The 17,026-nt window shown below is 38.2% G+C and overlaps 1 protein-coding gene across 4 annotated transcripts; it reads left to right on the top strand.

Moving 5' to 3' along the window:
* Positions 1–534: 534 nt before the first annotated feature.
* On the top strand, positions 535–16,619 carry casp2 (caspase 2, apoptosis-related cysteine peptidase). Of its 4 annotated transcripts, XM_059567416.1 has the most exons (12): positions 535–905; positions 1,061–1,076; positions 3,269–3,430; positions 7,104–7,253; positions 7,922–7,997; positions 8,333–8,424; positions 8,542–8,721; positions 8,801–8,929; positions 10,911–11,001; positions 15,851–16,045; positions 16,140–16,249; positions 16,467–16,619. In XM_059567416.1, exons 3-12 carry the CDS (start codon positions 3,278–3,280, stop codon positions 16,599–16,601), a joined length of 1,311 nt encoding a protein of 436 aa, XP_059423399.1. In that variant the 5' UTR covers positions 535–905; positions 1,061–1,076; positions 3,269–3,277; the 3' UTR covers positions 16,602–16,619. The 4 variants fall into 4 exon arrangements, with proteins under 4 accessions (XP_059423399.1, XP_059423400.1, XP_059423398.1 ...); XM_059567417.1 differs by lacking the exon at positions 1,061–1,076; XM_059567415.1 differs by having other exon boundaries at positions 536–1,076.
* The last annotated feature ends 407 nt before the right edge of the window (positions 16,620–17,026 follow it).

The raw sequence follows: 17,026 nt of genomic DNA on the forward strand, positions 1-17,026 counted from the left end.
TAATTAAATCTGATCTCATTACTATAAGACATTCTGAAAGAACTCTTGATTTATTATTGCCAACAACAGTCATAGATATTTGGTTCTGATTTCCACTTTTCCACAGGTTCTATATTATATATAATTCAGCATTATATATTACATTTGGATGTTACATTACATAGTCTTTTTTTGCACTAATCAATATTCACCTCTAAATTAAGCACCAATTATTGCGACATATAATGGTACAAATATTAGAAGAAAAATAGTATTTTCAGTTAATGCAGTATAATGTAAATTAAAAAAGAGGCAGCCTCTGGTAGGCCTACTACAACCAAGTTGTTACCACCGAGTCTGGTAAATATGGAGACTTAAAATAAAATGTGAACAGAAATGAAACTTGTGCTGATATTTCATGGTCATTTGATATCATGAAATCACTAAATGAACTGTATTTCTAACTATTATGTCAAGTTTCAAATTTCAAACATCCACATCTTTCGTGGGCGGACAGGGCTGTGATAGGCTGCTTCTCACGTCAATCATCTATATGCACAATGCTATTGGCTGGCCAGTAGGCTGGCTCAATCATCACCCGCGGAAGTTTGTATTGAGAGAATCTGAGAGCTGTCAGTTATTTTTTAAAAATACGATTTTTTCCGGCACGAATTTTGTCGTTTTGCGTGTTGCCTCGAGAACGAAGACGAAAAGACAAAGAGATAATTACTTTTAAAGGATGAATTTAGCATCGAGTACATGAAGCCTGCACGAAGCGCTAGCACCTTACTGCTAATAGTATTGTGTAGCTTGTTGTTAATTTAATAATAAAAAAATTATCGCTCGTCAATTTCATAACCCGCCTAGGAAAGGATCACAAAACTATTTAAGCTGCAATTTAGCAGCTGGCTTGCTTTTATTATAAGGTTAGTGTCAGCATTGTTATGTATTGTTTTGATTAGCATGCTAATCTAGTTTGCAGCGCGAGCTAGCATTTATCATTCTGGATTTACATCAAATCAACATCACGCTTCATACATCATAATTATAGTGTAATTTTCTGTCATCTTCACGCGGCAAGGACTGTACCAAAACAGGTAAAGTGAACCTTGAAGCCTTTAGTACTTGTTGACACTAGCAGGACACTGTGTGGAGGCACGCGGATCTCGTGAGCCTCCTCACCTGTGTGTGTGTGTACAGTCGTGGCCAAAAGTTTTGAGAATTACATAAATATTGGAAATTGGAAAAGTTGCTGCTTAAGTTTTTATAATAGCAATTTGCATATACTCCAGAATGTTATGAAGAGTGATCAGATGAATTGCATAGTCCTTCTTTGCCATGAAAATTAACTTAATCCCCAAAAAAACCTTTCCACTGCATTTCATTGCTGTCATTAAAGGACCTGCTGAGATCATTTCAGTAATCGTCTTGTTAACTCAGGTGAGAATGTTGACGAGCACAAGGCTGGAGACCATTATGTCAGGCTGATTGGGTTAGAATGGCAGACTTAACATGTTAAAAGGAGGGTGATGCTTGAAATCATTGTTCTTCCATTGTTAACCATGGTGACCTGCAAAGAAACGCGTGCAGCCATCATTGCGTTGCATAAAAATGGCTTCACAGGCAAGGATATTGTGGCTACTAAGATTGCACCTAAATCAACAATTTATAGGATAATCAAGAACTTCAAGGAAAGAGGTTAAATTCTTGTAAAGAAGGCTTCAGGGCGTCCAAGAAAGTCCAGCAAACACCAGGATCGTCTCCTAAAGAGGATTCAGCTGCGGGATCGGAGTGCCACCAGTGCAGAGTTTGCTCAGGAATGGCAGCAGGCAGGTGTGAGCGCATCTGCACGCACAGTGAGGCGAAGACTTTTGGAAGATGGCCTGGTGTCAAGAAGGGCAGCAAAGAAGCCACTTCTCTCCAAAAAAAACATCAGGGACAGATTGATCTTCTGCAGAAAGTATAGTGAATGGACTGCTGAGGACTGGGGCAAAGTCATATTCTCCGATGAAGCCCCTTTCCGATTGTTTGGGGCATCTGGAAAAAGGCTTGTCCGGAGAAGAAAAGGTGAGCGCTACCATCAGTCCTGTGTCATGCCAACAGTAAAGCATCCTGACACCATTCATGTGTGGGGTTGCTTCTCATCCAAGGGAGTGGGCTCACTCACAATTCTGCCCAAAAACACAGCCATGAATAAAGAATGGTACCAAAACACCCTCCAACAGCAACTTCTTCCAACAATCCAACAACAGTTTGGTGAAGAACAATGCATTTTCCAGCACGATGGAGCACCGTGCCATAAGGCAGAAGTGATAACTAAGTGGCTCGGGGACCAGAATGTTGAAATTTTGGGTCCATGGCCTGGAAACTCCCCAGATCTTAATCCCATTGAGAACTTGTGGTCAATCTTCAAGAGGTGGGTGGAAAAACAAAAACCCACTAATAATGACAAACTCCAAGAAGTGATTATGAAAGAATGGGTTGCTATCAGTCAGGATTTGGCCCAGAAGTGGATTGAGAGCATGCCCAGTCGAATTGCAGAGGTCCTGAAAAAGAAGGGCTAACACTGCAAATACTGACTCTTTGCATAAATGTCATGTAATTGTGGATAAAAGCCTTTGAAACGTATGAAGTGCTTGTAATTATATTTCAGTACATCACAGAAACAACTGAAACAAAGATCTAAAAGCAGTTTAGCAGCAAACTTTTTGAAAACTAATATTTATGTAATTCTCAAAACTTTTGGCCACGACTGTACATGATCATGGTCAATGTTTTGACATCATGAACACAGACAAAGGTCACTTTCACCCCGAATTAAAAAAAAAACATAGTAAATTAAATCTGATAAATTATAGGCTCTATACAAATATAGGCATAGTTAAAAATGAACATATTTTCGCAGTGACATTGACAGTTGCATGGTAATATAAAAATAGTATAGTAAAATGATTTAATTTAAAGTCAGAATGAAGTCAACACAACAAATACGACATATCAGAATACTTAGAAATATTAATAAATTAATAAAAATAATAAATATTAATAATGTATAGGTAATAAAGGTAATAGTTTTTTTTTTTTACATAACTATAATATAATCATGAAAATTGAAGTCTTAATAAATTCCAGTGTCACTTTTAATTTTTTTTAACTAATTTTGTTGAGTTATAAACATTTTTATTTTTGTATAATTTTATCATTTCTGTTAATTTGCAAAAAAATAATAATAATAATTGGATGGATGTTTTGTAACGGTCTTTACTTATCTTTCCATTTTTAAACTCAGAGGTTCATCATGCTGGGAGATTGTGGCATGAAAGAGTGGGAGAGACGAGCGCTCAGGAAGAACTCTGTTACAATTCTGCAGGATTTAGTGGTGGATGATCTGCTGATCCAGTGTCTGCAACAAGATGGAATCCTTACAGAAAACATGTCTGAAACCATTATGGTACGTGTAAAGTATTAAGGCAGATTTATACTTCTGGGTCGAAACTATGCCATAGCCTGACGTGCACCTCTTTGTAGAGCCCTGCACGGGCCTCAAATCTAGGCCCGAGCCCGGCCCTGGCCCGAGACGCTCAGGCCCTAGCCCGACCCGTGTCCGACAGCTCATCAGAATTATCAGCCCGAGTCCGACACGAGCCAGTGTTTTTATTAATTTTTTTATTTTATTACACAGCGGAAGCCTGCCCTATTTGCAACAATTAAAAAAGGGGTCAGTTTTGTGTTATGTTTCTTTTCATTTCTTTATCAAGTTAATTTAGAAAAATGTTTGGAGCATTTTTTTTAAATGACAATTAACGTTAATCAGCCGAGCCAACAGCGAGTAGCCTAAAACATATTTAATCAATTAAGCCTCTCAAATTAACACTTATACTTTACTTGGCTACAATAAAATCCATAGATATAAAACACTACAAGCATATCACACAGACAGTTAGTTTAATAAATGTTTATTTATTAAACCACAGTGAGTAAAATAAAAAAAAAATTAAAATACTGAGGCAGGCTCGCAACAGCGCTCGCAAACGAAATGAAAAATAGCCTACAATCTAAACAAATTAAATTAATTAAAAACAAACTTGCAGGTTATCTTACCTCAAAAATGCACCACAGAACAGTAGTTTTTCCATTAGTTTCCAACAGTTAAACGAAAATAAAGTCCAGTCAAATGAAAAGTTAGAACAGTCTCTTACAGAGCATCGTGGAGAAAAAGAATAGCATCCAGAGTGGAAGATTTTAACCCAGTCCTCCTCTCTTCTATCACTCTTCCCGCTGCGCTGAAGACACGTTTGCTGCTGCTGCTGCTGGCGGGAGACTAAACACAGAGCGAGCCAGTCTTGACAGTTACGGTAGCAGGGTTTCGTGGCGTTTCCACCATAGCAGCACATCTCGTCCATCCCCTTCCATGTTGTGATTGAGGCACATGTATTGCTGTACTTCATCGTCGTCATCCTCGTCCTGCTCCACAATGTTTTCAAACTCGGCCAGCACTCTCTTCTTTGCTGCGTGGCCCGCAGCAACAGGTGCAGACAGAAATGCTCGCCGCTGCATGAATCATCATTTTATAATTATAGTTGGTTATAGGCTATGATTAATACATTAATTTAGAGGCCTATAATAGCTTCTACTACAATAAGTGGATATAAGTGAAGTATAATCGTGGGTCGCGCTGACGGAAAAGCGTGCGTGCGTGCTTGAGACTGTCATGTCAGTATGTCAGTGTAATTATAACGGGTTGAATTATCAGATTATGAAAGTTATGAGGTTATGAAATGTCTTTCTATGTTTGTTTTTCTATCGTCGACGTCAACTTCTCATTTTTTTATTTTTATTAATGTCTAAAAATATAAATAGAAGGATAACCCAAAAAAGGCCCGAGGCCCAGCCCGCATGTGAGCTATAACGTGAAAATTGGCCCAAAGCCCGGCCCTAGGGGCATAAATAAGTCGGGGCCCGTCGGGCTCGGGCTGAAATGCAGGGCTTTACCTCTTTGCGTGTCAAATCAACACGGACCGCAAGTGCTGTGATTGGTCTGCTAGTACCCCACCTCCGTATGCATTTAAGTTGTGTATGTTTTGCACTTTAATAGATTTTAATCTTACACCTTCTTTTTTTAAATAAAATAAATCAAAGAACAAATGTCTTATTATTTATTATAAAACGTAGCATTACATCACTTTGTTGATTGTTTTCTGTGACAAACAGTGGTTCTGCTATGGTACAAGTCACTTTAGAAGCCACCAAACACTTCCATGTTTTCCCTATTTAAAGACAGTTATGGTGGCACAAAATAAAACGTGTTGATTTTCTAAGCGGATTAAAAATTGAAAACTATAATGTATGGTGGAATTATCTTCCTTGTGGGTTGTGTGCAGGCACAGCTCCACCGCACATGAATCTAATGTTTTAGAGGAGAATGTGTGTGTGGCAGTCAGTCACCACTCCAGTGTGGATATTTGCTGTACTTCGCAATCACAGATTCTATCTTATGTCTTGGAGTATATGAGCCAAATAAGAATTTTCACTGGATATTGTCATCTGAAGAAGTAAGAAGTCTGACACATTTGTTCTGACCAACTGAGGAAAAAAGCATTACAATGATTCACGCTACCAATGGCGATTTTAATCTAAAGATCGGTTAGCTCATGTCACATGCAAATTATTATTATTGTTATACTTTATTCTCAAATTATTAATGTAAACAACATCAGCATTGCATGACTGTGAGGAGGCCTATAGTGTGTATTAGATTTCAATTTCTGTACAGTCTAACCTCTAATTGTCATACCATTCGAATTTCATATTAAGAAATTCATTTAACCAAAAAATGCTAATTATGCTTCCTTCGGACTGGTTGTCTTTCAAATACAAATCTCGTGTAAACCCAGGCTATCTGTAATCAGATGCACATTTAAAACTGGAATATAATTTAATTTCATTCACATGTGTTTCATGAACACAAAATCCTTTCTGGATTACAATCCGCCATCAACATAATAAATTTAATTATTCCAGCTGCTGTGAGAAAAGGCTATAAATGATCCACCACCTGGAGGATCCTCACATGCGATAGTCTAGTAGCTGGGACAACTTCTTTATGTTAACAGACGTGACGTAATGATGCGGCACCATGCTTGAATTTCCCATGAAAACCTAGAAAAAAAATTATTATACGCTAACCGTTGTGAAACGGGCTAAAGTATATATATATATATATATATATATATATACACACACAATACAGACCAAAAGTTTGGACACACCTTCTCATTCAAAGAGTTTTCTTTATTTTCATGACTATGAAAATTGTAGAGTCACACTGAAGATACCAAGGGCTATTTGACCAAGAAGGAGAGTGATGGGGTTCTGCGCCAGATGACCTGGCCTCCACAGTCACCGGACCTGAACCCAATCGAGATGGTTTAGGGGTGAGCTGGACCGCAGACAGAAGGCAAAAGGGCCAACAAGTGCTAAGCATCTCTCGGGGATCTCCTTCAAGACTGTTGGAAGACCATTTCAGGTGACTACCTCTTGAAGCTCATCAAGAGAATGCCAAGAGTGTGCAAAGCAGTAATCAAAGCAAAAGGTGGCTACTTTGAAGAACCTAGAATATGGCATATTTTCAGTTGTTTCACACTTTTTTGTTATGTATATAATTCCATATATAATTCCACATGTGTTAATTCATAGTTTTGATGCCTTCAGTGTGAATCTACAATTTTCATAGTCATGAAAATAAAGAAAACTCTTTGAATGAGAAGGTGTGTCCAAACTTTTGGTCTGTACTATATAGAGTATATATATATATATATATATATATATAATATATATATATATATAATATATATACACACACACACACAAACACAACATACATCAATAAAAACCTTATTTATTCAGTTTTCAGATGATGTATAAATTTCAATTTCAAAAAAGTTTTATGGTCAAGGGTCACATGCGTGCACACACACACACACACACACACACACACACACACACACACACACACACATACATATGTATAGATATATATAGATTGATTTAATAGTCCTAATGTGTAAAGCCTCATAAATAAAGCTTTGATTATTTTTAACTATGGTGAAATTTTAATCTTTTAGGCTAAACCGACATCCCAGGGAAAGAGTCGTCATTTGTTGTTTCTTTTGCCTAAACGTGGCCCTCAAGCATTCAGCAGCTTCTGTGGTGCTCTTACGGCAACAGAGCAACAGCATCTCTGCAGACTGCTCATGGACTTCACTGAGAAAGACGTGAGTTGGTGCCCTCACTTCAGAATCACACCCACTTAAACTGACTTGACAGGTTTCTTTAAGAACAATGGTTGCAATGATCATGCAGTGAGGGACTGGAAAGTCTTCTTCAGCAATAACAGCACATCTGATGAGTTGCAGGGAGACAGATGTGCTGTAATCATAGGATTTTTTTAAAATATACTTTTTGTACTTAATGGAAGGAGAATAAAGCATCATTTTTTTTCTTTATATTAAAAATTATATATTTTTCCTAAACACTATATATAATCAACTATATAAAGTATTTTCTTTTCCAAAATACAAAATGTTCTCAGGTCATTAGTGGCAGGAAGAGTTTTGGGATCAGTCTTCATAGAGATCATAGAGATGTATAGAAATCACACCATGCACAAAGTTCAGATCTGGGTCGGTGGAATAAAAGAGAGGGAGAGAGAGTAAGACTAAAGAGGAAGTTACAATGCAGCAAAGTCAATATTATGCACCAGTTTATTACCACACCCAAACTGCACTGATTCTTTAAAAAAACAACTACGAACTCTCCTTTCCTTTGTATTAGAGGGTAATGAACTGACTGTAACTGTCATCGTGGTGTATATTCTGCATTTTGTTTATGTAGTCAGTGTAGAAAAGAAAGTGATTTTCTGTTTTGTTTATTATCTTCACAGAAAAGCTTTTCAGAGCCATTGCTGTCCTTTCCAACTCAGGAATGTGTAATACCTGCGAAAAGAGCCCGGACTCATGGTGAGCACTTTACTGTAACAAAGATAAACCAGGCTTTGTGCATACTATGCTAATTATGAGATTTATGTCACTCACACTCTGTGCTAAATATCTGATACTGTTGTTCACTTGGATAAGGACATCCTATAAAATAATTTTTTTAATTGGTGATTAGTTTGCTGTAGGTCTTTTATTTTTACATAATAAACATAGCCTTATGTATGTGATAATACTTGTAACAATACTTTTTTTTACATTAACTGTTATAGAAGAATGAACAGTACGTAAAGGCAAATTGTTATGTTTGATGAGTTTAATATTTTTGACTGAAATGGGGTTGTTTTTGTGTGTTTTAGGGTCCATGGAGATGTGTTTGGATGCCGACTCTCCCGTGACCACAGCTGTTCTTCCCTGCACGCCGGATTTTTACCAGTCCCATAGATCACAGGTACAAGGACACAAACCCTATTCCTTTGCACACTGATACACAACCCATTTTATTTGCATATAATTTAAGCTATGTTAGCACAGTGCGTAACCTCTATGCAAATGTCTTTCCTTTCAGGCTTACCCGATGCGCTCCTGCCCACGAGGACTGGCCTTGGTACTGAGTAACATGAGGTTTGATTCAGCTAACAATGAGTTAGATGTCCGAAGGGGAGGAGAGGTGGATGAAGAGACGCTGAGAAGACTTTTCATGGAACTGGATTTCACAGTCAGCCTCCACAAAGACCTAACAGCAGAGGTGAGTTAGACATGCTGACAGATTCAGACTGCACTGCAAAGCAACGTCTTTTATTAAGGTTTTGATTTGTGTTTTTCAGGCAATGCGTAGTTGCCTAGAGCAGTTTGCCCAGCGGCGGGAACATGCACAGTATGACTGCACTATTGTGTGTTTACTGTCACATGGAGTTGAGGGATCTGTCTATGGCACTGATGGACAGCTGCTGGAGGTGCGCTTGATTTTTATACCTAATTCTTATTGATGCACTGAAATTTTGGCAACCAACAATTTTGGAAAGGCCAAAATCATTGGCCAAAACAGTTACTTTTAAAAAAACTTTTAAAAACTGATAAAAAAAAAAAATGAAAAATAAAAAAATGCATTATATTATGTAGCAAATGTCCATCACCTGGTTTCAAATACCGCGGCATTTACTACACAGAGCCGTAGTTCACTGACAAGCTACGCAATATCACGTCATATTCGCAGATGAATTGCATTCGGTTAACTATAATATTTTATTACTAGGAATTAGGGGTGGCACAGTTCGCTGAAAAAAAACGAACCGGTCAGTTCACCACACACGGTTCTGCATGCGCTGACTATTCAGGCTTTCAATCTGTATGATAACAAACTGTTTAATTCATTAGAGAATAGTCTATCCTAACCCAAGACAATTGATGGTTGTAAAATGAATATGTCCACATACACGGAAAGACGGGAGCGCGATCTGTTCACAATTAGTCCAGCCGCTTTCCGCTGTTGCAGCCATTATAATAGTTTAGTTTTGGTTTTTAATGGCAAAGTGGTCATATTTTGTTTCGATTCTTTATTAATTTAATTAATAAAAATGATTGGAACATTTTGTTTTTTTAATGGCCTACAAAGCAGCCAGAGCAAGAGCATTTTTAAACCGTTTATCCTTCTCAAAAAAATAAATAAGATTAGCGTCATAATAGGAATAAAGTCAAAATTACGACAATAAAATCATGTTACAATGTGTGAAGTAAAAGTGAATATATTACACCTGTATACTCTGCCAAAAAAAATTATATAAAAAAAAAAAAAATGTGGCACTTCATATTCATTCTTCATATTTAACACAAAAAACAGCTATAGGCTTACTGATAATTTTTTTTAAACTCAAATTTATTTATTTCACTTGACTCATTTGTATTAAATTGTTCTGTTTTTTTTCTCAACATGCATTCAAATATTTATTTGTTTTTATTTTGTGCTGCAAATATTAAACAGGAAAATATCTATGATTCACATGCTGCTTGAAAGGAGGCGAATATCTCACTACAAAGAGCGTAAAAAACATGTATTGTTTGTATTTGATCTTAAAATTGACAGAAGGCTGAGGCTTTGTGTTATAATAAAAAGTAACAAATTCCAAAGCTTATTACGATTAAAACGTTACATATTATTTCCAAGCATATATATATATATATGGCCTGTAAATATTTATCATTATCAACCAGTGGAATATTAAATTTTATTATTTCAACAAATAACAAATAATTTTAATGCAGATAGCTAGTAATCACGACTTAATACATTGGAAACAGGACGTTACTCGCTCAGCGCAGTGGAGTGCATCCTTTTGTTAACTTTGGTTTATATTATTTTGAGTCGTTTGGGACGCGGTGACACAGAAGAACCTCTTACAACATATTGCTTTATGGATCTATTGCGTTTGACGCTCAGAAATGTTCACATAATCATGCTGCACGTATCAGTAATGCAGCCTAATTAAACTAAACCGCACTCTGGCCCACCTCTTCCAACCAACTGTGTCGAGCGTGGCACGGATCGATCACATTAGTCAACCGAGCCGGGCTTTGGGGGTCAGGCAAGCTCGGGCACGGTTCACATGCTTAGAAAAAAATCGCACAGCCTAATCAATAGCCTAATATTCTGTAATTAAATCGACTAATTCGAAAATTGTGACCCATCCCTAATTATTACTATTATATTTAAAACTATTTTAAATACGTTTTTTAAAAGTCTGTTTATGTTCGGCCAAGTGCATTCTGAATTTCCAGTTTTGACACAATTTTTTATTTCGGTTCATCACTACTAATTCTTAGCTATATATACAGGTGTGATTTTATCAGTATGTTAGTTCCATTTGAAATAAATGTATTGCATCACAGAAGATTATTTTATATATCAGAATTTCTAATATCTCTCTCTTTGTCTCTCAGTTGGACTGGGTGTTTGAGGTATTTGATAATGCCCGCTGCCCTCTGCTCCAGAATAAGCCAAAGATGTTCTTCATTCAGGCTTGTCGAGGAGGTGAGTTATCAGTGATTAACCAGTCATTGTTAATGTGTTTTTAAACACAGACTACCCAGTCAAACAAATGGACACACTTGACTGACTAAATAAAAATAATGTTTTTGTAAATTGAAATAAAGCTGAAATAAAGAGTATAAAAAAGTATAAATATTAGAATAAAAAACTTAAACTTAAAAATCTTTAGAAGAAATTTGCCTTTTTAACTAACCAAAATAAAATACATTTAAGTTGATGTGATGAAATTAATCAAATTAGAACTGAAATTAAATGATAATAAAAATTTCAGAAGCACATAACAAAATTACAAAAAATAAAAAAATTAAACTTAAAAAAAATAATAATAACAATATATACTATAGTTTCGATTCTTTATTAATTTAATTAATAAAAATGATTGGAACATTGTTTTTTTAATGGCCTACAAAGCAGCCGGAGCAAGAGCATTTTTAAACAGTTTATCCTTCTCAAAAAAATAAATAAGATTAGCGTCATAATAGGAATAAAGTCAAAATTACGACAATAAAATCATGTTACAATGTGTGAAGTAAAAGTGAATATATTACACCTGTATACTCTGCCCAAAAAAATTATATAAAAAAAAAAAAAATGTGGCACTTCATATTCATTCTTCATATTTAACACAAAAAACAGCTATAGGCTTACTGATAATTTTTTTTAAACTCAAATTTATTTATTTCACTTGACTCATTTGTATTAAATTGTTCTGTTTTTTTTCTCAACATGCATTCAAATATTTATTCGTTTTTATTTTGTGCTGCAAATATTAAACAGGAAAATATCTATGATTCACATGCTGCTTGAAAGGAGGCGAATATCTCACTACAAAGAGCGTAAAAAACATGTATTGTTTGTATTTGATCTTAAAATTGACAGAAGGCTGAGGCTTTGTGTTATAATAAAAAGTAACAAATTCCAAAGCTTATTACGATTAAAACGTTACACTCCCGGTTGCTGAGGAGCTGAGTTTGACAGCTGCCTGTCAGAGTGACTCAGTCGTTTTTTAGGATTGTAAATCTAGTAAAAGAAATGGACAAATACAAGCAGTGTGTGGACAGTGCACAGTAAAAGTGTACAGCGTGTGCGCAGCTTTCATAATACGATACATACATTTAAATAAGATTTTTTTTTTTTTTCTGCAATTTTGCGCCCCGTCCAGCAGATGGCGCCCCAGGCGGCCGTCTGTGTCATTCAGTCAAAGAAAGGCCTTGCGTTCTCATCATGACCATATTTACAAGAGCTACAACAAACCGAAAGTGGAACGAATCCTCGCTACTAGTTCGGGCTGCGCAGACCATTTATCTGCTTGAACCGGAGCTGCAACACCGTTATACACAGCGCTGCGAGATACAGTGAAGAAAGCAGTCGAATTCCCCACAGAGTCAATAACATCTGTGAAATCTTGTGAGAAGCATTCAGATTCAGCGAAGAATTCTGTTAAAGCTGATATCAGAACAAACGCCACTGATGTGGAAACCAAGAAAACTAAAAGTTTTATAATGTAGGAAAGCAAACGCTTATTTAAAAAAAAAAAAAAAGATATTAAATGACCACTAGTAAATGGCTGCAGAGAAGTGCTCAGGTCATTTCACTCCCTAATATAGCCTATATATTTTTGTATTCATTAAATAATATTTAGACATTATAAATGGCAGTAATAAAAGTACATTTTATCTGATGTAATATATTTAGTACCTCTGTAAGACGTCTGCTAAAGATCTGGGAATCATCTGCTGTGTACTCTGATAAAAGTCTTAGCTTTTACTTAGTACTGCAGATGAAGAAGCACTCTTAAAAATACATCTTGCATATGTATATGCAGACATTAAATAAACATCTCCGAGATGTACATGTGCGATTAAGGTGCTTTACTGTCAGGTGCTGGAGCCTCCTTCTGTAGAACTTAATGGCACTAGTGCTGGTGTCGTCAAACGTTAGTCTGGAGACCTACAATGGTTCTCCAAGTCAGAAAAGTCCTAACAGTGTTAGCAGAATGTTGACTGTGGTGTATTTTCACTGCAAAACAATAAGAAAAGCTGCAGCAAAATCAGTTATTTTGATCGCAAAAATCATAAAAAAAAAAATTGATATCCTAGAAACCCTGTTTGGTAGACCTTACATAGTTGTTTGTATTCGAATATTTTCAAGAGAGTACCCTCTCTGAAAATATTAGGCTTTCCAAGTACCACCATTGTGACTAACATTGACATGGCTTGTGATGGGCATAGTGTTGTAGACTTACTATAATGCTTAATCTGGAGGTTTAGCAGGGCTCTGATAAAGCCAAACATAAATTATAGGGATTTTGTTTAAATTATTTTATTGTATGTTTAATCATATACTGAGTACCACCAATTAGTGAGCCACAGCTGGAGAACCAATGATCTAACTTTGACAAAACATATCTAACACTGTTAAATGTAGCCCAACACTGGGCTCATGTTTTACTTTAGGTTAATAATGCTATAATTATAGGCTAAGGTTGTCTAATAAAGCAATAAGCCCTGCGAAGCCGTGTTTTCTGCTAAGCTTTGTCCAAAACTATGGACAAAGGCCCATTGTGACATCTTGATTAATCCCTCTGCTTTACTTAAATGTATCGGCTTAATTTATTTTAATAACACCTGTGCTTACTTCAAGGCCACATCTTTTTTAGATTGCTCACACATCAGACTTACTGACTAATGATCTATGAAGAAGATGTCTCCTTCCTCTTCTGCCTTTGTTTCTATTCTTATCTCTGTGGGTGTGTGGGTGTGACGACAATCATAACTAGGAATGCACCGGTTGACCGGCCATAAATAGTTTTTTGCTTAAAATACGCGATTGGCAGTTGACCGGTTTTTGGTCTTTTTTTTCGGCCGATTTTTCTAGAAGTGCGTCCGCGTCCACAGAATACATTGTAATCATTGGCTATCATGCCATTTGTGTGGAAGTATTTCGAAATCTGTGCGCAGTACACGGGCAGCCGTTCAGCACTGGAAGTGTGGAGCTACATGTCTGAGGCACAGATAGCAGGAAGCGATCAGCCGTTGGTGTACTGAAGCACAAGAGTCTTTCCTGCTCACTGAAGCTGCACAAGAGTACTCTACCTCTCCGTGCCCTGCATAAGTGGAGACAGTGAAGGGATATTCAACTCAACTTCTTGCGTGTTGGATGAGAAACGAAACAGACTAAACTGTGACAAAACTGAAATGTTTATTTATTTTTTTTTGTTAAGTAGGATCGGAATCGGCCAGTTTGCTTGTAAAAAAAAAAAATCGGTATTGGAATCGGCCATGAAAAATTATGATCGGTGCATCACTAATCATAACAATTATAATTTTTGAGCAAAAACTATTTTTATTAGTTTAACCATTATACAGCATTACAAAAAAGGGACTAAGATTTCATTGACTAAAATCTGTCTAAAATGCTCATATTTTTAGTTGAGTTAAACTTGATGTACAATGTACAAACTCTATAATCATCGGGAAGGAGGAGGCGGGAACCGGCAGACAATCAAAATGAAAGCTTTAATAATAAAATAAAGACAAAACAGTGCGTCAGCCCCTCACGGACGACTGACGTGCACAAATAAAAACCAAACACAACTAAAAACCCAGGCCTGGTCCTCTCTCGTCCGTCACTGTCGTCGCTCTGGTTTTATATCCCTCCATCTCCTCCGTGGGACTTGAGACCGGTGGGTTGAGCAGGTGTCGCTCATTTCCAATCACTCCACCGGCCTCGCTCCTGTTCCCACGTCTCTCGGCCCCGCCCCACTCGTCACATACCCCCATCGACCCTAGCAGGCCGGGGGGTCCCCTCGAGACTGCGCTCTTCTCACGGGGACCTGCGGGAACCTGGGGGTAGGACAGATGAGGCGAGAGAAAAGGAGATGGAAGGATGAGGAGCGACAGAGGGGAGAGAGGAGGAAAAAAAAAACTCTGGTTCCCAGACGCACTGCCGCTTGGCCCTCCACCAGCTGGGTGATCTCCTCTGCGGTGCCTAGCGGTGGCACTGGACGGCGGACGGCGACGGCTCCTCCGGTTTTGGGCAGCCGGCAGGAGTCCCCCGTTCCCTGCTCCTCCCCGTCAGCCGGATGGCAGTAGGCTCAGGCCCCCTGGCGAACGGTGCCGACTCCTCCGCTCCCTCACGGACGGCAGCCGCCCCTCCACATCACGGACGGCAGCCGCCCCTCCACATCACGGGCGGCCGTCAGCGAGCTCACCCGTCCCCGGCAACTCACTCCAGCCCATCGCCTCGAGCGTCCATGGCGGCACAAATCCTCGCATGCGCGATGGCACCGCGGATTCACCACAGCGGCGAGAGATCTTCAGCAGCGCGTCCCTCCTACTCCCGGGTTTTCGGCACCACTGTAACAAATTAAAAACTCCATAATCATCGGGAAGAAGGAGGCGGGAACCGCCGGACAATCAAAATGAAACTTTAATGCTCAAAATAAACATAAAACAGCACAAATAAAAAGCAAACACAACTAAAGCGCTGGCCTGGTCCTCTCTCATCCGTCACTGTCGTCGCTCTGGTTTTATATCCCTCCATCTCCTCCGTGGGACTCGAGACCGGTGGGTTGAGCAGGTGTCGCTCATCTCCAATCACTCCACCGGGGACGAGGTTGACTAAACATGATAACTAAAATGTAAAAAATTTGATTAAGACTAAGACTAAATTACAAATGGCTGTTAAAAAAAGAAAGTTTGTAAAATAACTTTATTTTATACCTTTATTGTACTTTAAATTGGCAATGAAATATGAAATAACCACGGAAGCTAGCATGGTGTTAACGAACCCTATCACACATGCAAACAAACATTTCTTTCTGTTTCAGAGGAGATGGACAATGGTGTGGACCAGTTGGATGGTCAGGAACGGACTCAGTCTCCAGGCTGTGAACAGGGGGATGCTGGCAGAGAGGGGGAAAGAGATGACAAACAGAGGGAGGAGAATGACAGGGAGAGACTGAGAGTCAAACTGCCCCAGAGATCCGACATGATCTGTGGCTTTGCCACCCTCAAAGGTTTCAGTGTGTACACATTGATGTGTCTTCGTCTGATTTATTACAATTCATCATGTCATATGTCACAGCCTGTGCAGATTTCTAATGTTTTGTGTTTCAGGCACTGCTGCAATGAGAAACACCAAGAAAGGGTCTTGGTTCATTCAGGAACTGAATAGCGCAATCCGACAGAGGGCCAACAACACACACCTGGCAGACATTCTTGTGCAGGTAAAACGTTTTAGTCCATTTTTTTGAGTGGCTTTTGCACATCCTGTCTGTCATACTGGTGATTGCGTGACACTGCAGTAGATGCATTTTGCACCATTAAGGTTAATGATTAACCAATTAATTGATCGTTAATTTAAGCAACAATCAATCATGGAAATTATCGTAAATTGACATCCTTAGTTAAAATGTATTTTGCTTTCTCTGTTTTTCTCTGTAGGTAAACAGTCGAATTAAAAGCAGAGAGGGATACGCACCCGGTTCAGCCCATCATCGCTGTAAAGAGATGTCAGAGTTCACCAGTTCCCTTTGTAAAGACCTCTACCTTTTCCCTAAGTACTACCCCAACAACTAGACACACGCACACACACACACACACACACACACACACACACACACACACACACACTCTCCAGGCATGAAGCACACATAGAACACACTGCCCTCAGAACTGATTTGGATGCAGTTGCTGGAGCTCAGTGCATGTGTGTACATCCATCACCTGCTGTACACTCAGCACTCAGCACATAACACACAGAGTCATGTAAATCTACTTACACCCATTCCATGTGTCATCTGTTTCACATTCCTCAGCACAATGACAGGTTCATTAGGATGTGTGTGCATAATTTACAAATGAGTGTTTTTTTTTCTTTTTTGTATAGGATGCACTTAGAAAATGTATTATTATTTTTTTGCCTTGCTCTTTTTTTAACCCATGAAATTACTAAGTGTAAAGATGCCATTTGTGAGAAATATGTGAAAAAAATCAATTTGTTT

This window comes from Carassius carassius, chromosome 15, assembly GCF_963082965.1.
Source record: "Carassius carassius chromosome 15, fCarCar2.1, whole genome shotgun sequence".
Lineage (NCBI taxonomy): Eukaryota > Metazoa > Chordata > Actinopteri > Cypriniformes > Cyprinidae > Carassius > Carassius carassius.

What these genes read in the sequence shown, in the direction of transcription:
- casp2 (XM_059567416.1), top strand. Translation starts at nt 3,278, where the DNA reads ATGCTGGGAGATTGTGGCATGAAAGAGTGGGAGAGACGAGCGCTCAGG. An exon ending in TGCCACCCTCAAAGGTTTCA is followed by an intron (nt 16,046 to 16,139) that starts GTGTGTACACAT and finishes TTTGTGTTTCAG; the next exon opens with GCACTGCTGCAATGAGAAAC. An exon ending in TGGCAGACATTCTTGTGCAG is followed by an intron (nt 16,250 to 16,466) that starts GTAAAACGTTTT and finishes TTTTCTCTGTAG; the next exon opens with GTAAACAGTCGAATTAAAAG.